Source organism: Pseudochaenichthys georgianus, chromosome 17 (genome assembly GCF_902827115.2).
Source record: "Pseudochaenichthys georgianus chromosome 17, fPseGeo1.2, whole genome shotgun sequence".
NCBI lineage: Eukaryota > Metazoa > Chordata > Actinopteri > Perciformes > Channichthyidae > Pseudochaenichthys > Pseudochaenichthys georgianus.
The window spans coordinates 10958460-10968175 of record NC_047519.1 but is presented as its reverse complement, the minus strand read 5'-3'; the positions used below and the strand labels follow the sequence as shown (position 1 = coordinate 10968175).

The 9716-nt window shown below is 45.2% G+C and overlaps 1 protein-coding gene across 3 annotated transcripts in view; it reads right to left on the bottom strand.

Annotated features, from left to right (window-relative positions):
- Positions 1-231: 231 nt before the first annotated feature.
- Positions 232-9716, bottom strand: part of LOC117462349 (3',5'-cyclic-AMP phosphodiesterase 4B-like) — a 92689-nt gene continuing 83204 nt past the window's right edge. For 2 of the 3 annotated variants that reach the window (XM_034104539.2, XM_034104540.2), the window contains 9 exons: positions 7127-7220; positions 5839-6095; positions 5661-5759; positions 5323-5487; positions 4594-4693; positions 4239-4393; positions 4014-4136; positions 3449-3631; positions 232-2989 (listed from right to left, as the gene is read on the bottom strand). In XM_034104539.2, coding sequence (XP_033960430.1) covers positions 2633-2989; positions 3449-3631; positions 4014-4136; positions 4239-4393; positions 4594-4693; positions 5323-5487; positions 5661-5759; positions 5839-6095; positions 7127-7220 — 1533 coding nt within the window. In that variant the 3' untranslated portion in view covers positions 232-2632. Of the gene's footprint in view, positions 2990-3448; positions 3632-4013; positions 4137-4238; positions 4394-4593; positions 4694-5322; positions 5488-5660; positions 5760-5838; positions 6096-7126; positions 7221-7628; positions 8123-9716 lie in introns of those variants that run through there. The other variant, XM_034104541.2, reaches the window with a different exon arrangement.

Below are 9716 nucleotides of genomic sequence, written 5' to 3'. Positions count from 1 at the left end.
AGCCTTTGCAGACCATGTACATGCATTACAAAACCTATGTAGCACACTAAAGAGAAGGGGAGAACTCCACAAGGGTAATAGGGCCTTTTTAAAAATGTATCGTATTTTAAACAAAACAGTATCACCAGTCATATCGGAGTGTATTGGTATTTCCCTACACCCCTAACTCATAATATTAAAAAGTTGCTTTTGCTAATGTGATCCAAAAACAAACAGACCAGAACATTATATAATTCATGCCCATTTTAATAATCTGATAGAAAACATTTGTTGAGCACAACATACAACATTGTACAATATAATGTGAGGAAAAACACTGAAAAAATATATTTCAAAACAATGTCTTATATATTTCAGCAAATATTCCTATAGCTGTACAATGACCCGTCACCGTACGCAATACACTGCAGAAAATATCCAGCCTTCATAATCCTTAAAAAAACAAAACATAAAACAGCCAGACTTCGTCGACTTGGTCACGCTGTACAAACTTCTCTGGCAGCAACTTCAAAAAACATTTAAAATCTTCAAAATTGAGCTGCATAACTTCATGTTACGGTCTTTTAGCAATAATGCTAAATGGAATAAACAGAAACCACCAGACGAGTTCAGTCAAACTTTGATTTGACGTGTGGTAGTGCATATAAATAATAACAAACACGCAGGTAATATTAACAATCAATATAATATACAAGGAGAAAGATAATAAATACACTGTTACAAACAGCTGAAGTGTCGGCACAACTCTGCGACCCCACACACACACACACACACACACACACACACCCGCACACACGCACACACACACACACACCTTACATCGTGGTACCTTTAAGGTAGTGTTGGACAGATCGGCAACCAGCTGCCGGAAATGTCGACATATTCAAAGTGCTGGATCAAAAAAAACGACAGGATACGATTAGTCTATAACTAACAGGTGCCTTATTAAAAGTGTGCACAGTCTTAGAGTCATTCAAAGGCTAAGTCTGTTCAGATGTAAAGCCCACTACGAGATGTGAGCTAGTGAAGCGGAAGAAGTTACACTTGGAAACAGATTTCCTGTTCGGCGATAGTTCAGCACGATTTGAGGAGATTTTTTTACTTTAATGTACGTTTTGTACAATATATTGACTTGACCTTGACCATTTTTACGTTATTGACCTTTCGTACGATATTTGGATAGGACCTAGACCATTTTTAAGTTATAAACTTTTGCACGATTTATAGACATGACCTGAATCATTTTAAAGTCGACTGTTTTGTTTTCGATAGACACATACAAGATCTTTTACTTTTCTTAGATATCTCGGCTGAAATGTCAGGAAATAATTAACTCTTCATCCAGCTACGTGATAACGTCAGGGATTCATTTGACTTCTGGTCAGAAGTTGTATTTGTAATATAGGGAATAGGATTAGGACATTGTAAAATGTATCTGATTTCTGACATTCCTTTTTCTTTGAGCAGTGAAATCATCAAAGTGCTTTCTACAGGATCTTTGGAAGTTATTCTTTACATATTTTTGGACTCATAGATACAAAATGTATTTCCACTTTCAAGGAATATGTTTTAAAACGTATTAAATTCCTCGTGAAATGGCTTTTTTGAGGAAAGAAATAGCTGAATGTAGGGCTGTGCAATTCATCGTATTTTAATCTCGATTACGATTTTGACTTGCAACGATTACGAAAACAACGTAATCGAAATAAAACAATTATTTAAAATTATTTTATTGGTTTTTCAGTTGAATTATACTTCAAGTATTTTTCAATAAATGGATGTTTTCAAAGTAAATGGATAATCGTTTTTAATAATCGTGACATCAATTATTGACTAAAATAATGGTGATTATGATTTTTGCCATAATCGAGCAGCCCTAGCTGAATGAATCAAAATATTTTGGTTTCACATGTTTAGTATAATGTAACATACTGATGCTTTCAATGCTCTCTTGGTCTGATGCCACAAAGTGCAAATTGTGCTGGGAAGTCGTGTGATTTTTAGAAATACATCCACTATCGTGAGAACAAGCTTATACTATTGCCAGAACATTAGGAAGACTGTGAGACAAATGTGTCCTTCTTGTACAAAAAGTTCACACATTTTACAGCTACATGAATGTGTTCAATAAATTATAAAAACACTTAAAAAAAAGGACACTGTTGTTTAAAAAAAGGCACACAACTTATGTGTAAGAAAAAAAAAAACTACTTGGATCCGAAGAACTTCTCTACTGTAGTTTTTGGTTGGACGCTTTCACCAGGTCGCATCCAATCCCAACACGATCGGAAGAATCGAAATGAACATAAAAAACGTCCTGAAGTGCAAGTTTGTAATTTTGACTAGTTCCAGAACACAGATACATATTGTCCACTTCATCTTCTTCGATTCAGCCCCGCCTCTTTGACAGTAAGTCCCTTCGTTAAAGAGCAGGACTTCTTCAAGCTCCCTTTCCAGGGGGCTCAAAAACAAACGGCCACAGGGTTTCCCAGCCTTGTTTGCAGGGGTGCCCCACATCCAGTCAGGCCCTCTGTGCCAGGCAGCTCCAAAGAGCCAGATTGCAGGATTGCTCTACTGCAATTAAATGATTTCAGCCAAAACGTGCTGCTCTCCGCAAACACCATCAGTTGGGCTATGTTTCCGCTGGGGGGACATCACACGTTTCAACCCCGCCCTGATCGGAGGAAGGGTCTCGGAGTATGACCCCGTCGACCATCTCCATCATGGCGCTCTCTCCGCTCTGTCCATCCTGATCGTCCAGCGTCAGCTCAAACTGAAACTTGCTGGCCCCGGGCCCCTCCTCCAGCTCCCCCTGGGGGCCACCCTCCCCGTCGCTGGTGTAAAAGGGGGGGGAGGGGCTCTGGGGGATCATGCTTTGGTACCAGTTCCTGTTGTCCTCCAGAGTGTCCAGGATGTCCTGAGCGTCGGGGTGGACCAGGTCGGCCCACGTCTCCCACAGAGGGTGGACAATGTAATCGATGAAACCCACCTAGAAAACATAACAAGGGGTGATGTCAGTACGAGGGTGCACATGCTCCTTGGAGGGTCTCCGGGGTTCGGAAAACGTTCGTCCAACTTCGGTGTTCCATGAGCTATAAGTCGTAATATGGAAATAACGTTGACGTGACAAACAACACGTGTTATCATTTTCAGTTGTCCAACGTGCTTTCCAATCAGGAACCATTATTTGTTTTACCAAAGGTTCCGAGACCACGCGGAACTGGGCAAAACATTGCAATTTAAGCAACAGTGAAAGACGATTTGTGACCGTAATTAAGATCCCTTCCAAAATGGAAAGGATTCTTTCTTGGCTACACTTTTCCTCCAAGTTTCATAAAAATGAAGCCAGACTTTTTCCCCGTCATTTTACTGACAGACGGTCCAAGTCAAAACACGACATATTGTGTTGAGGAATCAATGTTTCTAGCGAGGTGTGTGTGTTCTGTACCTGTGTTCTCTCCACTGAAGCGGTGTGTTTGTCGCACATGGGACTGATCTCCATCCCCCTCTCCCTCTCTCGGTCCCCCTGGTGGAAGAACTCGTCCATAATCCTGTCCGTCCACTGCCGGTACAGGTCCAGAGGCTTGGTGGGGTTGCTCAGGTCGGCACAGTGCACCATGTTACGCAACACCTGAAAAGGGAAACACATAATTAAATAAACATCTTGCATTTCTCTCGTCTGCACCACACTGTCTGTATCATTAGGCTATACCTGTCACTGTGATGGCTTTCTAGACTTTGACCTTTTATGGACATCACCTGGATTTTAAGTTACCAACTTTTCGTGATATTTGGACATGATTTCAATCATATTTATGTAACTTATTCCTTTTCATACCATATTTGGAAATTATCTTGATCTTTTTCATGTTATTAGCTTTTTTCACAATAATTTGACATGAGCTGATCAACTCTTCGTGCCGTATTTGGACTTGACCTCGATCATTTTTGGGTTATTGACTTTCGCATATATTGACGTGACCTCAATTTATTTGTACATGATTGACTCTGACCTGCATTCTGTCGGTGTAGTTGTCCAACAGCAGGACTCCAGAGCTGGTCACCTTCTTGGTCTCTACCATCGTCTTCAGATTAGCGAGCAGGCTCATGTGTTTGGACATGTCCGTTGCTAACACCTGAATGAAAGGAAGACACAGACAATGAGGTTTGAAATAGTTTTCGAGGCAAGCAATGAAGCCGTCATCACTCTGAAGGCTCTCTCGGCCTCGTCTCCTCACCATGTCTATGACCATCCTCCGGAGCGACTGCTTCTGCTTCTTGGTCAGGTTCTGGAAGATATCGCAGTTTTCCTCCTGCAGCAGTTTGAAGCCCACGGCTAGGTGGTGGTTCTCCAGCACCGACTCATCGTTGTACATCAGAGCCAGCTCGGAGTCTAAAGAGAAAAAGAAGAATGGAGAAAGAGAGAAGGGTTAAATGGAGCTCTTGCTTTCTTTAACCCAGGTCAGGTAACTACATAAGCCATGCCGCGTCCCTAAAGACCCACGATGTTGCCTTTGAAGATCCCGTTAAACCGTGCAAATATTTGTGCTTCTTTGGGAGACTAAATCAAATGACTTGTTTTAAAGGACTTACTGGTGTTGATGAGGAACTGGTTGGATACTCCTGGGTGGTCCACGTCGTGAATGGCTGCAGCGAAAATGGCTGCCAAGATCTCCAGATCTGTGAAGACCGCCTGTTTGAAGAGAAGGAAGAAGAATACAAGAGAGGTTGAGCTTCACAGTCATTTCACTGCCCATACAAGGTAAGCTATTAAAACAGTGTTGGAGGCCAAGCCTTCCATGTGTCATCTGTGGCATGCAGTTATTGTGTTGGTGACGGTAATGCCAGTCACCCCATCTCAGCATAATAAACAGCCTGAGAAAAAAGGTGTGGCCAGACTTGATTGGTGTCACACGTCAATTTAATAAGTAGCCGAAACCTAATTTTACTGGAAACAGACTACTTCCTCTACTTTAGCGTAGTGATGTTATTGTTGGGGCCGCTGTCCGATTGCTATCCCTCAGAACTACCAACGACACAGACTGTTGATATCTATATGAAAAGGCAGGTCGATCTACTGGTTTAATAACTTGTTAGCAACATGGCTAGGTCGCTAACAGCCCAATATTATTAAATGAAGTATAGACGCCAAAAACAAGGCCAATTTAAGGGTTATAAAAAAATAGAGAATCAAATATAGGTATTAACAATCACTTTCTTTCTAAACAAACAACAATATGCTACACTATACTACTGCTGGTAGGTTTGTGTGCACCTCTAAGGGCCATAAACAGTGACTTTGCACAGAGAGAAATGACTTACATCCAGTGCGGGGGTGGACAGCAGGATGTGTGTGGACTGGGCTACGTCAGCGGCGTGCAGGCTGTTGTGGTAGGCCACGTCCGAGTGATAGTGGCCCTCCAAGGTCAGCATGAACGTCACAAAGGTGTCCGTCGGAATCTTGAACGTCCTCATCAGGTCTCGCTCCTGCATGTCAAGAGGAAGAAGGACGTTGCATTGAGGTTTCTTTCTTTGCATTTTTTCACGTTTCACATTTTGATGCATTCGAGTCAATGTATTCAGGAGGAGGAGGAGGAGGAGGAGGAGGAGGAGGAGGAGGAGGAGGAGGAGGAGGAGGAGGAGGAGGAGGAGGCACTGACCTGGAAGATGGTGTACATGACGCATGTGAGCGGCCGGTTGTGGGAGTGCTCGGTCACTTTGAAGATGTTCAGGCCCCATGTGTTGATGTCCTCCAGATCCTGTGAGAGAAGACGGCTGTAAGTCTCCGTTGATCACACACCTGTTATACCTGTGCTGTCTGATCGGTCCACGGCTCACCTTGGACAGCAGCTCCTCCTGGTCCGTCTTGACCCCGAAGCGGTTCCCGGTGCCCCCGGAGAGGCTGGGCGTGTTGCTGACCTTCCTCACCCCGCTGATCTGAGTCATCATCCCACCCTGCTGCTGCTGCGGCTGCTGCTGCGGCTGCTGCTGCTGCTGCGGCTGCTGCGGCTGCTGCGGCTGCTGCTGGCCCTGCCTCCTCTTCCTCTGCCTTGACTTGGGAGCCGGGCATGGAACCTCCAACTCATTCTGCTTGTCTGGAGAGAAAACAAGAACAAATACTCAACTTTGAATCCCTCCAAAGAGTACAATGGACAAGGCGAGGTGAGGCCGAGTTGGAAGGAGTACATTAAGTGAACGCAGGGAGATAGTTGACCTTTCACATTGAGGCTGCACTTGTTCAATTAGCAAGCATCCTTCAGTTACAGCTTACTCTGTTCAAAAAAATGGAATAATACCAATAAAGATAATGTCTCTGAATGTCTTGTTTTGTCAGTCCAAAAACCTTCACTTTATTTTGATGTAAAACAGAGAACATCGGAACATATATCCCGGTTGAAGAAAATAATAAGAAAACTTGAAGACGTGCCGATGAAATGTGTCTGCCCCCGTGGCCCGTGCTTTCTAAGGACCCGAGCCCTGTCGTAAGGACAATCCGCAGAATAGTGGAAAGCTAAATGTTTATCTCGTGTGCGGGTTTGTTTGGTGCATGTGATCCAGCCTGTCTGCTTGCTAAGACTCTCACATGCGCTCTGAAGCTGCCAGTGTGTGGAGGACTCTCACTGTGTGCACACCGCACTGCCAGGGAAATATGTCAGCTGCACTCTCTGCACAATGATCTCGGGGCACCTGATAGGTGTTCGCTGCAACACAGACTACTTCTCTTGTTAGGGGGGGTACAGTACACACTCCTTCCAACCTGTGAACACACAGCCCTGATACGCATCGAGCAGGCAGTGCTGGATGTGGAAGGAGGAAAACCAGAAGAACAAACTGGCTCGCCACGAGTCATGACACGCCGTCGGGCTTTTTGAGATAGAAGGAAACGCTGCTGATTAATAATGCAGTGACTTTCCGTGCACACAAACATTCTCCCTCTCCCCCGCTCAGGGAAGTCTCCCCCCCTTATTCCTTTGCAGTCAGAGCGAGGGGGACTCTCAGACCAGATCAGACTGGTTTGCGAGCGTCTGAGCACATGCATAGGGTAACCTCTGCCACATGTGTGTCACTGAGGCATCCTTTAGGTCTGCCACTGCACTTCATACTGCTGTGTGAATAGTGTGCTCACCTAGGAAGGTGTTGGAGATGTACTCGGACACTTGGTTTCCCGAGCGACTCATCTCAGACAGGTGGCTTAGCTCCCGGTTCAGCATCCTCTTGAACTGGAGAAAAAACAAAAACACATGATGTTTAACGACCTGTACAAGAAAATACATATTTGTATTTTCACTGAGGTTTCCGAGCATAGGAATTAAAGCATTTCCTGTTGTCTTTGACCGGGATATGTCCCATGAGAGCGTGGCCTCTGCGCCATGTCAGGTCTGTGTTTATGTTTTGTTGGTACACTTGATTGCCGAGCAAAAACAAACAAAGTACAGTGCAAGATATACAAAAAACATAATGTTTATGCTTAGTTTTTCCATGGAAACAAAATGCGGCAGTGTTTTTCTGTGCAAGCCACGGCTGAGATTCAATCAAGACATAACAAACGTGAGAAACCTGACACAGCATGTGCACGCACTCCCACACACACAGGGCATCTATGCCGTCTCTCCTCTGTGTGTCCACACCTTGATGTATCCCCAGGACACAGAGAACAGGTAGTTGGCCTCAGGCATGATGCTGCGCTGTGCTGAGCCCCTGGCGCTCCCCAGCAGAAGCCCTGTACGCTCCTCTCTGAGTGGACCCCCAAGGCTGAGCTCCAACCCGAAGCCCAAAGCTCCCCCAAAATCCCCCGCCTTCCAAAACGGTTAAACTATGGTAAAAGAAACCCGGCTGAAGTCTCCAGAAATGGGGCTGTGGAGGAACCCTACATCCCTGGCCGAATGCGTCTCCTCATTGCGTCGCGCTCGGTTTTCCAGGATTGCATAAAAGCCTCTGGCGAGAGTGATGGAATCCCCGCAGATGCAATTATTCATTCCTTTTATTTTGGGTTCTCACTGCGTCTCCAAACCCCTGCACCCTCCACATGTTATCCAGTGATATGCGAGGGGGAAATCCAGCGATATGCGAGGGGGAAATCCAGCCTTTCCTAGCCCAGATTAAGCAAGGATGGGATGAAGGAAAGGAGGGACGTACAAAAGGCAGAGAGGAGGAGGGGGAGGGGGGGTGCACTCTGGCTGTAGAGCCCCCCAACGGACTGATGGAGTCTCTCTCTTTGCCTCCCACCTTTGCGGCACTGCACAAAACAGTGTTTGGAGGATCCCCCCTCATCTTTCTCCCGTGCTCTCTGCAAAGCCCCTCCCTCTGTGTCTTTTCACCCCCCCCATTTCGGTTTCCCTCCCTTCTCGATCGACTCCCCCCCCCCCACCTCCCCTGCTCAGTCATGCAGAACAGATCCAACGCATACTGCGCAATGCAAGGCTTCAAAGCACTGGCACGCTTATCGCATGGCTGAGGGCACGCGGGGTATTAATGGACCAGATTGGCTTTCAGTCTGGGTTTTATAATCTGTTGTACACACTTCCGTCCGTAATCATTACAGGACGTGCCAAAGACCTGCTCTTGTTCTTACACCTGCAATCGATCCCACATATACCAGTTTGTGTCCTGTCTTGCTGCTGCAGCTTTGTTCTGTATTAAAGAGGACACGAACGGAGATGCTGGGAGACAAACAGATGAGTTTTCAGTCTGCCGCCCACCGGTGTACCACCAATCGCACGTCAACCTGAACGCCATGGCAACAGAGTCACGTGGTCCCCTCTATTGTTTATAGGTGGTCCCCGATCTCGACTCATCGTATCACACACAGAGGAGATGCACTAGATTGACACAACTAGGCTAGACGTTGTAACACCGTCACAGACTGAGGCAGGTCCTGAGGCAACATGGCTTTTTCGTCAAGAAAAGTGAAACACTAATGCGAAACCACACCCTAACCTTTATGATGAATACCATGGGATAATGCTGCAATCAAGTCCTGCAAATGTGATAGTCATTTGCTTTTTTTATTACGTCTTCAAAGAACCCAGCCATGATTATGTTTTCCAGACAATGGGGTCCTTTTTATTCCGGCCTCAACAGCTGTCTGAAAGCTGTCAAGCAGACGGCTAACATCTACTTGACTGTGAAAGTTGAAAAGCACTTTCAAAGACTTGGCTGAAAACTCAAAACCCAGACTGCCAGAGGCGGGCCGTAAAAAAAGAAATCAAAGAGAGCTCATAAGAACAAAAATGTGAGCTTGGACTTAGACGGCTTTATTCCATTCAAAGGGAACTTGTAATTGATTCTTTAAAGTGGCAGAACAGAGTCGATGTGTGTGACCTCTCGGAAATGAATCCGGCTGGATTAGTCACCCGTGTCGTAAAGTTCATCTTATACGCGCTGCACACTCGCGCATGGTGACATGTGCATGAGTGTGGACAGGACAATGGATGTCTCAATGTATGGCGAAATAACTCGTGCATCCTTTGACGTTAGCAAACAGTGCTCACACTCAGAACAAACCCTGGTCTTGGGCAATCCAGAGAAGTTATGTAAACTGGTTCTGAGAAGATGAGCGGATGCCTCAGGGAGATTGAATATTCAGAATTGGTCATTTTCTTGCAAACAAAGCAATATAAGTGATGCATTTAAGGGTCCTCCAAAACACCGGAATCTCATTTGAATTATTCAAAAAAGTTGTTTTAAAGCAAAGCACTTTAGTATTGTCTTACCGG